Genomic DNA, 14,208 nt, shown 5'->3' with positions numbered 1-14,208 from the left:
CAGCTAGATGCCTATCTAACCTCCTCTTGAAGACCCCCAGGGTAGGGGAGAGCACCACCTCCCTTGGGAGCCCGTTCCAGACCTTGGCCATTCTGACTGTGAAGAAGTTCTTCCTAATGTCCAGTCTAAATCTGCTCTCTGCTAGCTTGTGGCCATTATTTCTTGTAACCCCTGGGGGCGCCTTGGTGAATAAAACCTCACCAATTCCCTATATGCTCATATTACTTAGCATCCAGCCTTGGTGAAAAAGAAGGGTTGAGGAGACATAAGACAGAGATGCCTAATGAACTGCAGGAAACAAGAGAATGCAAATATAAATGCATTAACTGACAAGTTTACATTTAGCAGTCTGGAGAAGTAAGAAGTGCCTTATACTGCTTCTGAGAGGCCCCTGTCTTATCTAATTATGGTCATTTTATTCTGGGGACAGCTCTATAATTAATGGACTTCTCTTTGCTCCACTGTTGAAATACTGTGACTCCCTTGATGCCAATTCTTTCAAAGAGCATTTTCTCACCAATATCTGAATTAAATACCAGGTGCTCGGTTGCTGAGACACTCCTACGTGTTAGGGGATGGACTGCAATTGGACAGTTTTTTAGTGCTTTACGAGCAAGTAGCCAATTCTGTATGTGGATGTGGAACCCCAAACTGGAGAGTAGAAAGTTGTATCCGAGGGAGCAGGAAAGACACTGGCTGGCAATTCTGCAGTATCTTTTCTTACATTTCTCTCTCCCTCTCTTTCCTTCTCAGATGTATTTTTATGCTGGCTATGTGTTCCGGGAGGCTGGAATTCCATATGACAAAATCCAGTATGTCATCATTGGCACTGGGTGCTGCGAACTCATCACAGCTGTTACTTGTGTGAGTATCTATGCACAAAATAGATGCATTTTACTAACACAAGAACACTCCACTGACATACAACATCCAACTAATACCAATTTTCCTACTTAAAGTGCTTTTCATTCCGATGGTTACCTTGCAAATTACTGACCCATCAGTCATTTAATCAATCATTGATCATGGCCAGATAGTATAATGTCTGAATAGTTTAAAAGGGAGTATATTTTTCTTTTATCTTGGCAGTTGCTGTGGGTAAACCCTTTGGCTGATCTGGAATAGCACTTTTAAAGTCAGTGACTGGAGAAAACAATAACATAAGGTTTATATAGAAAAGAATCCCATCCTGCCCCCTTCCAGGTCCCAGTGATGGCTGCATTTCAAGTCCTCCAGTTTAGTTCTGTTGGGTTGCTGGCTCTTATTTTAAAGTTGTGACCTGTAGTGTTTGTACCTGTGATATCCGTCATAAGGCAGCATTGTGACATATTAGGTATTCAAAAATGTTTCATGTTCTGAAACACCACCACCTTGTGGTAACTTATTGTTACAGTCACTGAAGCATTCCCATAGGGGTAGTCAGACTCATACTGATATGTAGGTTTCTTTTCCCATACAATCGACAGCAAGAAAGAAGGTTAACAGAGCTAGAGAAACCAGCACTGTCTCCTTGGCTTGCTACTTTATAGTCCCAAATTACCTTCGATTTCCGACAAAATCTAGGGCACTTACATTTCTCTTGTGGAAGCCTTTTTTAAAAACTGTTATTTTATTCACTCTAACTGTGCTCTCTGGAGCAAGTACACAAGGTTTTTTAGAGACAGGTTCAGATTGCAGTTGTGACACACACTTGACACTTCCTCATCACCCAGCCTGCCTGAACCCCAATCAATGCCACCTAACTAAGCAGTGTCTTGAAAGTAGGGGCTGGAGGGGAGAGGCATAAATAGCTTTTGAACATCTTGTGTTGCTTTGTGCAGAATATAGTTATTGAGCATGCTGGCCGGAAGTTGCTGATCCTGGGAGGATATAGCTTCATGGCAGTCTGGGCCATCGTTTTTATGGTTGCTTTATCCCAGCAGGTAACAAATTCTTTTTCATTACTTAAGTCAAGTAGAGCTGGTTTTGCCTTTTATACTGATGGGGTATTAAATGAGAGCAAGTAACTCTAAGTGTCTTAACTTCTGTTTCCTTCTCCACTGTGTGTAGAGTCAGATTAGCTGGATGCCCTACCTCAGCATGACCTGTATTTTCGCCTATATCCTGAGCTTTGGAATTGGGCCAGGTAAGTTTCGTGTGGGTTTTCACTGAAGTTTTGAAACTGAAGGGCTCCAAGACAAGTGCTGGCAAGGTGCTGGAAGTGAAGATTGCATTTGACCAGGTGACATTTGAATAATACAAAAAATGTTAATTTTTTTTTTCTACAATTACCTATATTTTCATCAGCTGCAGTGCTTGTGTGCAACTGTGGTTATGTCTCAGAACTATGTAGGGGCAATCTGTGCTGCTCTCTATAGCATGGGGTAGGTAAAATACGGCCTGTGGGCCAGATCTGGCCCACCAACTGATGATCACTGTATTTCACAGTGTATAGGTCGACACAGTGTATAGATCAACCATCATTTAAAAGTTAGGAAAGGTAAGATTTTAATAGGCATAGTGTATAAGTCAGAGCTGGGCTTTGCCCCATCTCCTGCAAGCAGTGCTGCCTGAACTGCACCAGTCGAGCACCAGGCCCAGCCCCATTTGCTACAAGCGGCACTGCCGAGCACCAAGCCCAGCCCCGTCCCTTGCAAGCGGCATTCAGCTGCCAGGTCCAGACTCAGTGCTCAGCAGTGCTGCTCGCAGCAGACAGGGCCAGGCTTGGCACTCAGCTGGTGCAGCCCCGTCCCCTGCAAGCCCAACACCACTTGTGGGGTACGGGGCTGCGCCAGCTGAGCCTGGCCCCAACCCCTGCAAGCAGTACATCCCTAGTCGAGCACCCCAGCCCCTGCAAGCAGCACCAGGCTCAGTGCTTGACTGGCACAGCCTCGTCCCCAGTGAGCGATGCTGGGCTCACAGGGGATGGGGCCACCCCAACTAAGTGTGGCATCTGGCCCTGTCTGCTGCGAGCGGCACTGCTGAGCACTGAACCCAGCTCCGCCAGCTGAGCACTGAACCTGGCCCCGCCAACTGAGCACTGAGCCCAGCACTGCTCGCAGGGGTGGGGATGGGCTCAGCACTCAGCTGAGGTGGCCCAGGCAGCAACACTCGCAGGAGATGGGGCTGGACCAGCTGAGCACCAAGCCTGGCCCCATCCTCATCCCCATCCCCTGCAACAGGCGGTGCTCAGCTGGCATGGCCCCATCCCCTGCGAGCAGCACTGCCTGCGTCACATCAACCTAGCACTGAGCCCTGTACCACTTGCAGGGGATAGTAATATAGTGTATAAGTCGTGGTTGAATTTTAAGAGTTAAAAATTGGGCTTCAAACCTCAATTTATACACCATGAAATATGGTAGATCTGGCCCATGGGCTGACATCCAATTGATTTAATCTGGCCTATGGCTGCCCTCGCAGTGCTTTGCATGCAGGGGGCTGAGCTCCACCTGCTCCCATATGGGGCAGCCCGTGCCATGCTTCTGCACACACCCGCAGGTTGGTCCCAGCTTTGACCAGCATGCACAACTTTCTGGCGAGGCTGCTCCTGGTGTGGCTGCAGCCATCTTGAGTGCTGCTTTGTTCCCTCCACCTCCAGTGGCTCCTCCTGTTCTTGCTGTGCTGCTATGGGCAGCAGGTAGGGTGGAGAAGCGGTGGGGGCAAGGGGAGCTGAAGCTGGGTGGCTCCTGCCCCAGCACACAGGGCTCCAGCTCCTCCTTGGGTACTGCTCAGCTTCCTCCCTCCCCCCCTGCCAATATCCAGCGGTTCCTCCTCCTGTCCTTGTTGCGCTGCTACGGGCAGCAGGTAGGGTGGGGAAGCAGTGGGGGGGAATCTGAAGCCAGGCAGCTCCTGCCCCAGTACATGGGCTTTTGCTCCAGCTCCCAGCCACCTTCCACCCACTCTATTCACCCAGCATGAGCAGCCATCTACGGGTGGACAAGTGGGTGGAAGGCAGCCCTGCCAGGAAGCTGTGTTTGCTGGCCAGAGTCAGAGTCGGGGCTGGGGCCAGGAGTGCGGCATGGGCTGACTCAGACGGGAGCAGGCAGGGCTTGGCTCCATGTGGAATACCATGAGGGTATCCGCAGGCTAGATCTGGGGAAGTAGACTGCACCTGCGCCACACCACTCAGGCAAGTTCTGCTGCATGAGCCTCCTCCCTCCCTCTACCTCCAGCCAGCTCCCAGGACCTAGCACAAAGCAGTCCCAGCACACACGTGTGCACACTCCCCCCACCCTTCCCACACACACATCCACACATACCCCACCCCCCACACACCCACCCCCCACCTACACCCCCTGCCCCCAACACACACAATATATGAGTAAGATTTTATTTTGAGCTATTATGCTGTTATCTCTATATACACTACTCAAAAAACATATATCAGGACAAAAATATTTTTGAAATAAAATTAAAAAATGTTATAGTAAATGTTTGATTTTGAATATATGATTTGCTTTTATCTATAATTTGTTTAAATGGTATCTTTTGAAAGATTTTATGTGTGTAGCCTTCCACAGATTACCAAAACTTGTTAAGTGGTTCGCCAGCCAAAATAATTGCCCACCCCTGCTCTCCTCTTGCAGCTGTCTTTGTTGGGCTGACCAAGCAGTGATGTTTGAAAGAAAACAAGAAACATGAACACAAAAGCTTGGGTCACTCCTGAAAGAAAAGTTCCTTTGCTTTATAGGTTCAGAGCAAAAAGAGTGACTTTTTGTCTAATTTGTGACAATAGACAACAAGCTCTTAGATGTGCAAATCAGTTCATTAAGCAAGTGTTCCTAATACTTCATTCCTTCTGTTTGCAGTCTTAAAGGTGTGCGGGTCGAGCGCGATCCGGGCCCTTTTTTGTGCTCTACACGGGCTGTGGCCAGCAGCCCGGCCACGCGGGGTCGGAGAGGAGGGGCGCGACAAGCTAGAATTAGGCACAGACTCATAGCGGTAGATTTAAAGATTGTTTACTTACACCGAAGATGGTCGTGGTGTAGGCTGGAGAACTTGCTTGAGTTGCGGTTACAGACAGGAAAGAAGAGAGGCGGACAAGAGTTCTAAACTCGCGAACTCTAGCCCAATCCGGCTGAAGGCTCTAAACACGTGAGCCCGTCGTCTCAACCGAAGAAAGTACTCGTACGGGAGAGCTCTGAATAGACTCACACGAAGTTTGCTAGGCTCCGTGGAACTCGTGCTCTGAGGTAGTCCGGTCGTCTGAACAACTATGTCAGTTGTTCCAGCTGAACTCACACGAAGTTTGCTAGGCTCCGTGGGTCCGGTTCTTTTGCGCGTAGGAAGGGATACGTCTAGGAATCTATCGGCGACGGGGAGAGGCTAGAGGCTGATCAGACCTCTGTTGCCTGCTTGAAATGCGCTGGGTCCGTAAGGATCTGCAGCGCTTAGAGATCTTCACACAGCGTGAAGTCTCCTCCTCCCTTGTTCGTGGAGTCCTCCAACTTGGGCGGAAACCACTCAAGCTTTTTATACAGCTAGCAAGCCAATCACTAGCCGCCACGTGTGAATAATTTAGAACTGGCCAATAATGGGGCTCGAATTAGCATACAAATGGCGGGAACTCTTTGCAACGAGCATTTCTGTGCTGCAACAAAGAAGTGCACCCTGCAAAGAAAGCTTCAAATTGGCGGGAAATTCTCCCTTGCACCGGGGTTCTCTTTTGCAGCAGAAAACTTCACCGTGCAAAGAAGCTGTAATTTAGCGGGAACAATTTAGCAGTGCCGAAGCACTCACAAAACCAAAATCACACCCTTTGGGTTGTGACAAAAGGTTGTTGAGCTCTGTTATTTTGTAATGTCTTTGCATTTATATGTAAAACGTTTCCTATTTATTTTAACTGACTGACTTGTAATTTTCTCAGAACCCAACCATTATTATGCATAAGGGTGAGTGTGTGCGCATTTGAATGCACAGCATGTGCCTGTTACTCCTTACTGCAGATATGATTCTCTGCTTCTTTATATGAGGATAGAATAGGTGCAGGTCAAAGGAGAATCAGGCCCTAATGGTCCATAATTGTCTAGATCAGAAGTAACTTCCAATGAGATATTTAGTCCATATCTTTGCAATGCCTTAGGTTTTATTTAATTGTATCTACGGTGTCTGTCTCAGCCTGGCCTTTGAATATGCACAGAGAGTTTCTTACAAACATTTCCTGGCAGGTCATGCCAATGTCCAGGGGTTTGTATGGATGGGCAGTTCTTAACATCTTAAATGGCAATTTGGAGGAATCCTTGGGTACGTGTGTGCCAGTGAATGCAAAGGACTGGCCTGCCCCAGGAAGCCCTTTTCAGTCCTATGTTCCTATTTAACCTAAAACTTCCTGCTGCAAATTAAGCCACATTAGCACTTGCTCTGGCTGTGCTGACTGGTAAGAATTTACAAAAAAATCCATTATAAATGGTCCCTGTCCTATTTGTATACCCCACACTTCTTTGGGATGTTAGCATAGGTCCTGTTCATTTCCAGCCTCTATTGATGATGTTATAAATTTTCTTGCAAATTCCTTTCCTAGCTGGTGTGACAGGAATTTTGCCGACCGAGATCTTTGATCAAATGTCTCGCCCAGCTGCTTACATGATCTGTGGCTCTCTACTCTGGTTCAATCTCTTCATGATTGGAATGGCCTTTCCATTCATTGTGGTAAGTTAGGAAGATTATATATACATCTACAGTTTTTCAGTCCATGAACAAGTGCTCTTGTACTGCTACAACCTACATTGATGCTTAGTGGAAATGACTAGGCCTGCAATATCTCACCAGCATAGCCAGTGCTGCAGCCGTTTGGCTATAAGCTATAACTAGAGTAGCTGTGAGCTGTCTTGTAGCCAAGTGCCCAACCTGTTCCCTATAGAGAATACTACAGTACAAGAGGCTGGGATTGGAACAGTTTTGAGGCCTGACAGCCAGCATTCCCATTCTGTTATCAGGTTGGAATGGTTGGGACTACAGAAGTTACTAGGTCCCTTTTAACTCTCACAACATTCCCCTTTGTGAATCCCGCTGGGAGAGGATTGAACTGAATATACTGTGAGCTCTTCACAACTAGCACCCTTGCAGTGTTTGCTACAGGGAATCCTAATAAGAGCAGTTGTTTTCCCATTTTCCTGTAGAGTTATATGTAGTGAGAAAGGCAGGAAAAAGGTGAAATCATGTAATACTCCCCTCGCCAAGCCAAGTCTCCCAAACTTTACCCTTGAGTTGCTGTAATGCATGCACATAAGATCCTTCAGGTCGGCACAGAAATATTTCATGATGGATGCTACTATCCATAGGAATGGGTTTCTAGTGGTTCATGGGCTCATATTTTGGTACATTTCCAACCCTTTTAAATATTTTTCTCTCCATGTAGGAAGGCCTTGGACATTTCTGCTACCTTCCATTCTTCGTGGTTTGTGTCTGCACTGCTCTCTATGTTGGCTTTTTCCTTCCTGAGACAAAAGGGAAATCCTTCCTGGAAATCTCAGAGGAATTCAACAAGCGTAACTTTAAAACTCAGACTCACGAGAATCTTTGGAAAGGGCCCGAGGAAATCAAATCCACCATGTTATAGCTTGGGAGACGCAGATGAGGCTGATGCCTGGAAGATATGCTGAGAGGTTACCTTTTTCTGGTGGGGTAGACACAGAAAATATGGGGTCAGGCAGAACACACTCTTCTTGGGTCTATAGTAGAAAGCTTTTATAGGAAAGCAGAAGTTCAGTTGATGTTTCTTGCTTACTTTATTTGTAAACTCAGACTGAAACACAGCTTGCTCTCCCCTTCTCTTAGAATACAAGTATTAATTTGTGCTGCAGTGCCCCTTGCCATCTCTTAGGAGCACCAACAGTGATGTGCTGCTTTAACAAACTATCTTGAAGACTTCTTGAAAAATTACGGGTCAAACTATTTGTTCAGTTACCATTTCAGAATAGTTTGCAAAGGGCTAATACATGATTAATAAGGAGTAATAAGTAAGTTACAAGCAGTTATAGCAGATGTTATCATCACAGCTATGGAAGGTATTAGAGATGGTTAATAGTCACCTATTGACTGAACATTTAGTTAGCCATGTATTTAAAACGTTCATTATTCTTTAATCCTTTACAAACTATTTATAAATGGAACATTAATACACGGTGCATCTACATGTGCAATGAATGCACCTGATTAAACTTAAGCGCAATTTGAGCTGGAGTAAACTAATTCTGACGTCACCTACACATAGGTTTAAGTGCAGTAATTTATTCTGCTGTTGGATAGTACTTCTGTCTGATGGGACTATCCAACAACACTATAAATTAATCTACACCAGCCCAATTGCCACATGTGTAGATGGTGATGCTTTACTGCACAGTAAATTAGTCTATTGCGCAGTAAAGCGCATGTGTAGACATGTCCAGTATGATATTTCTGACAATCTTCCCCTCACCCTTCCCACCCTGTACTTCAATTTCTTTCTCTTTTCTCCACAAAAAAAAAATCACTTTTTATATTTAGACACATGTAAAATACATTTTAGACAAGTTTTACTTTGGGGTAACAGATGCCTTACAAGAACAAATGTAACAGTATTCATTTTTCACTGTCTTGTTTTATACAATCAGGTTTTAGTTTCCCCTAAACCCACCTAGCTAACTGTGGTTCAGATAATCTCAACCATTCAGAGATGGAACATAGGTGCTGCCCGTGACAGCTGAAGTTATTATTTTAGTCCTTTCTAATCCTGCCCATACCTGTTCAGCACTGGGAAAGTTAAACTTTTAGGAGAAGGGTTGATTTTTAATTGGAATATATTTACCAGTTTCATAATATTGAAAACAACTGATGCTTAAGAGCATGAGTTCAATTTTAAAACGCAAAGCTAAGTTACTGTTTCAGAAAATCAGCCCATTTTTTAGGAGTCTAAATATGGATTTCAGTACCCGAGTGTAGGCACTGAAGTCTGAGAACTTGAAGCGAAAAATTCTAGAGCTCAGAAAGAGCCTTCATTTATAGATCATATAAGTAGGCCTGGACAGTGGATTTTTTCAAAAATTAGTAAATGATATTTTGATAAATACAAAAGCCCACTACTGAGTGCATGTTTGACAGTGACTGTACATTCATGAGAAGTATGTTGCAGGATACTGTCACGTCTTGAGCTTCAGTTTATCAAGGTGCATGTACATTGACTGCTGTGATGGTGATTATCTGGGATAAAAAAACTGACATGTTGTAGTTGATAAATCTCAGTGGAAGTGTAATGATCGGTATGTATTTTTCAAATCTAAATGATGTAGAGGTATTTGGAAAACATAACTGAAAGTATTACAAACTGATTATTTATTTTCTTCACCTCTGAATACCACCAGGTGCACTGGTTTAGCATCCAGATGTATTTATCCTGTCTTTGTCCTTCCTTCACCCAAACAACAACTACCTCATCATAATCCCCTCAATTCTTTGCCTCTACACATAGCCCTCAAATAAGCTTGGCATTAATATGATTAAGTTTTGTTTTCAGAAACCGGATGAAATTCCCTGTAACTCCTCTTGGTGCTCTTGTTTTTCAGGGTAGTAAGTTATCACTCATCCTAATTGTTGAGCAACAGTGGGCAGTTAATCATTTTCAACTATAAAAACACGTGACAGATTAGGAAGAAAAGCTCCTCCTGGTGCTCGTTAAGAAGTGACTCATACCACCAATACTTGGGCATTGCTTTTACAATTATTTATTTTGAGGTGGTTTGTCTTCCTGGCTTGTTTGTAATGTTTTATGTGCATCTTACAGCTCACATAGTTCTCTTGCACTGATCCTGTACACACTCCTTATGTCCCATAGAGCTTTTTTTCTCCACTCCACCTGATCTCTGCCAAGCTCAGAATAGAGAGGTGAGGGCTGTCAGCTGGCCAGGCATGGCTCAGTTGACCTAGTGCAAGATAAAGTTGTTGGAGTAACAAAGAAATTTCTGGAGAATCAGGTGAAGTGGAAGCTTTGTTCCATCCTTTTCATTCTACTGTGCCTATACCCTCTTCTCCCCCATGCTGTGTGGAGTGGAAATGCTAACAGAAGACCAGTATCTGCTAGCTTCACCCCTATAGATTCTCCCAACCTACATGTCATTTTCCAGTGGCAATGCCTGGCTCCTGGTAAACTTTGCGAAGTGAACTTAGTGCAGAATCTTGCTCAGACAGAAACCCCTTCTACGGCACTGAACGTTGCTGGTACAGAAATGTTTGCTGCATAGTCTCTGGCATGTTTTCGGTGTGCTTTTCTTCTCAGCAGTTCTTCCTATCTTAGAATCCTGTTTCATATTTGAATCATTACCTTCTTAGTGGCCAGATATAAAATGCATCATTATGTGATACCTGTAATCTTGGAACATACAAGAGCCAGAAGCTACATCTGCTCTCTCCATACCCATCAGGGTTGTCTCATATCTGTAATTGTGAAGAAAGGAATATGCCCTTCACCTAAAGCAAGCCCTCTCTCTCCTGAATGTTTTAAGATGTTTATCATCGTGGTACAAACTAGATTATATGGTTGATGATCAAGAAATAATACACTTGCAATTGCTACATGGGAGACTTAAGTTAGATATTAGGAAGAACTTTCTGACTCATGGGGGTTACCCACTGGAGCAGATGAGGCAAAGAGGCTGTAGAATCTCGGTCATTGGACGTTTTAAAGTGTCAGTTAGACAAATGCTTGTCTGGGTTGGTTTAGACAGGGATGATCCTGCCCCAAGCTGGGGATTTGACTAGATCACCTCCTGATGTGCCTTACAGACCCATTTTTCTGTCATAATTCCATGAAAATAACCATATTTTCCTAACACAGCGTGGAATAAAAAAACAAAGTAAAATGTCCCTGAAAGCAGGTGTCACCAGCCAGATGTCAAAACAGTACATGCTCTGTTGGTGGATAAAAGTGAATGAAGTGTTCCTTCGGGAAGCAGGATGTGCCCAACTATTGGCATGCTCCTAGGTAGCTCCATCATCCGTACTATCCAAGGCTCCACATATTCTAGCAAGCAGCAGCTTCTCATTGTTATATGCCTGTCAAAGTGCTTGGGCATGCCTTAGGGAGTAACTCTACATTTCCCTCCAGTTTCTGTTCATAGTTCACAAGCCATTATCGTTCCTGTGGTTCTTTTTTACTTTGCTTGTATCCTACATTACTGCTGCTAGCAACAAAAAAATTATTGTAAAGAGAGCAATGTGTGGCCAAACAGATACTTTTATAATTGTAGCTTTTTAAAGAAATGCATTATTATTCTTGAATGAAATTAAGGTGAATGTAAAATTCTGAAAATGTGTTATCATGCTGGGCATGAGTAAAAAGTCAGTTGTGCTTTGCCAAAGAAGGAGGAGGCTGCATGAAAATTATTCTATTTTTCAGTATCTATCATACACAATGTAGAAAAAAAATAAATATGAAGTTTATTTGGGTGAATGTTATGGCTGATTTTTGTTTCTCTCACATACACATGCAGATAATTTCTTTGCCTGAAAATCTTTGCTCAAAGACAGTACAAGCATTTTGCAATTATTTATTATACACAGGATGATACAAAGTCATCCTAATCTTTTAAAAACTGCCAGGAGATTTTGAATTCTGTTTATTACTGTGTTTATTATAATAGTGCCTAAGGGTCAGCCCAGACTGCAGCCCCACTTGGCTGGTCCCTGCCCCCAAGATCTTCCATTGTAACCCTGCAAATAGCAGGGGGCAGGACGCCTGGAACACGCCAGCAAAGCAAACGATGTGATGGCATCAAGGTATCGCTACCACAATATTTGAGTGGGAGCCAGAGGCACCTCAGTATGAGGGGATCAGATCAGTGGAAAAAAGGGAAGAGAAGTAGGATGAGGGGGTGAGAGAATGGGAGGACAGGGTAAGAGGAACAGACACAGAGCCGAGGTGAAGAAATTGTGTGGGAGGGGGAGAGGAGGAAAGGGTGGGTGGAGCAAATAGCCAATCCGCTCAGAGTGGAGAAAGTCTGGCTGGAACTGCAGCAAGACCTGGGAATGACCAAAGGTCCCAGATTTTGCTGCTGCTGCAGCTGCTCCTACTGGCTGAAATCTTTGACTCCTCTCTGCAGTTTTTTCCCAGTGGTCCCTAGGGAAGGACTTGATGCCCGACTGCACCAGACTCCATACAGCAATAAATAACAAAAAGCGGTATCGTTACTGTGCAGAATAGACCTATTAGCCTTTACAGTCATGTCAGAGACCCACACTTAGGCATCTGAAATCTAACACCACTACTTCAGAGAAGAATGAAGAGGTGAAATACTGATGGGAGTTACAACATTGTACGTATATACGTATAGATAGATCAGTGTTATGCATATTAGGTATGCGTAGTAAATTGAATACACACTAGAAGAATGACCTTCAACTCCTGTCTCACAGGCAACATGTTGCCCATTAAACTGACATTCTTTGTGAAACTAGGAAAGCAAAAGTTAAAACTGAGGTTGAGGATAGCGAAGATACTGCCTGTAGCACACTACTGCTCAGTCTTGTGCCCCACATCAGCAAAGGTTGGGGACCAATGAACCAACGCAGAGGTGCTCAACCCCTGGCCCGCAGGCCAGATCCAGCCCATGAGGACATATCATCTGGCCCAGGGAGTTCCCCAGGGGTCTAGAAATTTGGCAGCATGAGAGAAGTGGCAGAATTACTTGCTGCTCCTTTGCTGCCAAATTTCTAGACCCATGGAGAGTCCTGGAGGCCAGATAACATGGCCCTGCGTGCCAGACCCAGGTACCTAGGATCAGGCTAGCACATAGTCAGATGAGGCTGGCCTGGGATCGAGGCAGTGTGCAGCCAGTGCGAGTCAGTTCATAGTGGGATCTGGACATGCAAGACCAGGTCCACAGATTGACCCTGTGCCACTTATCCTGTAGCATCAAAAGCCTGGGTGCCACTTAACTAAAGCACATGTGGCTTCATGATTACAACTACATGTGGTACATATACTTACTGACCAAAAAATACATTGACATGTCTTTCTGTATCAGAGTCCAGTGGCTCATTTCGAATATAATTGCCTCTTGCTTACAATAGAACTTGCACTGCTCCCAGTGATTAGAAATGTGTACTTGTATACATCAGGGGTAGGCAATTATTTGAGCCCACAGGCCCCATAGGGGGTTTTAGGGAGCTCACAGGGTGTGTCAGAACTGCCCACCCCCAAAACAGCACACCAAACCTCCCCATTTGGGATGGAGCTGTGTGGGTGCAGGCAGGCGGCAGTTTCATCAGGGCTGCCACCAGCGCCACTTCCAGGCTGCCCTTGTATCCCAAGGAGCTGCTGCCTGGCTTCGGTGGCTACCTGGGTGAAGAGGCAGTGGCCAGGCAGAAGCTATTGCTCGGCGTGGGAAAAAAGGGGGAGTTGGCCGCAGGCACGGACACCTCCCCCTTACTGTTGCCATGCCCTTCTTCCTTCAACGGCCTGCAGCCAGCACCAGGGCTGCCCTGTGGCTCCTCCCTACCACCACCCTGCCAAGCAGGGGCCTGGGGCAGCCTGGAGGCAGTGCTGGTGGTGGTAGCAGTGGTGGGGAGGAGCCACAGGGCAGCCCCAGGGTGGGGTCCAGGCAGCAGTAGCAGTGAGGGGGAAGCAGGCATGCCTGCCGCTGGGTCCTGCTTTTTTCCCCACGCCGAGCAGCAGTTTCTGCCCAGCTACTGCTGCCTCCACTCATCGTGGCTGAGGCAGGCAGGTCCAGAGCAGGCACTGCAGGACCCCAAACCCCCATGCAGGGCAGGCTGGGGCCAGGGCTGGGACTATGCACTCGGTCTGAGCTCAGACCCTGCCCATGCAGGTCCCAACTAGTCTGCATGGGGCTAGGGCCAGTGATGATGGCAGCTGGAAGGAGTCACTGCCACCAGGGCTGCCAGGAAATGAAGTCCAGCTGCGGAGTCGCCCCAGCCCTGCTGCACACCTGGGGGTGGTGGGATGCCCCATGGTCTGGACAGTGCCTGGGCCAGGCAGGACCGAGAGACCCACTGTGGGCCAGATCCAGCCCGCAGACCATATTTTGCCCACCCTGATATATATTATAGGAACTATACGTGTAAATACATGTTTCATAGTTTCATAGTTGGTAGGGTCAGAAGGAACCTGAGCAGATCATCAAGTCTGACCCCCTGCCATGGCAGGAAAGAGCACTGGGGTCAAGCGACCCCAGCAAGGTGTTCATCCAGCCTCCTCTTAAAGACCCCCAGGGTAGGAGCCAGCACCACTTCTCTTGGAAG

At 45.8% G+C, this 14,208-nt stretch overlaps 1 protein-coding gene across 3 annotated transcripts in view; it reads left to right on the top strand.

The window, feature by feature from the left end:
- LOC102384422 (solute carrier family 2, facilitated glucose transporter member 11) overlaps window positions 1-11,393 on the top strand; it is a 24,012-nt gene extending 12,619 nt beyond the window's left edge. For all 3 annotated transcript variants that reach the window (XM_014518162.2, XM_025199286.1, XM_025199285.1), the window contains 5 exons: window positions 754-864; window positions 1,821-1,922; window positions 2,050-2,125; window positions 6,500-6,627; window positions 7,337-11,393. In XM_014518162.2, coding sequence (XP_014373648.1) covers window positions 754-864; window positions 1,821-1,922; window positions 2,050-2,125; window positions 6,500-6,627; window positions 7,337-7,537 — 618 coding nt within the window. In that variant the 3' untranslated portion in view covers window positions 7,538-11,393. The remainder of the gene's footprint in view (window positions 1-753; window positions 865-1,820; window positions 1,923-2,049; window positions 2,126-6,499; window positions 6,628-7,336) is intronic.
- The last annotated feature ends 2,815 nt before the right edge of the window (window positions 11,394-14,208 follow it).

The sequence above is a fragment of the Alligator sinensis genome, unplaced genomic scaffold (assembly GCF_000455745.1).
Source record: "Alligator sinensis unplaced genomic scaffold, ASM45574v1 scaffold505_1, whole genome shotgun sequence".
NCBI classification, from domain to species: Eukaryota; Metazoa; Chordata; order Crocodylia; family Alligatoridae; genus Alligator; species Alligator sinensis.
Note: the sequence above shows the minus strand (reverse complement) of the source record. Positions and strands in the feature narration are given on the sequence as shown.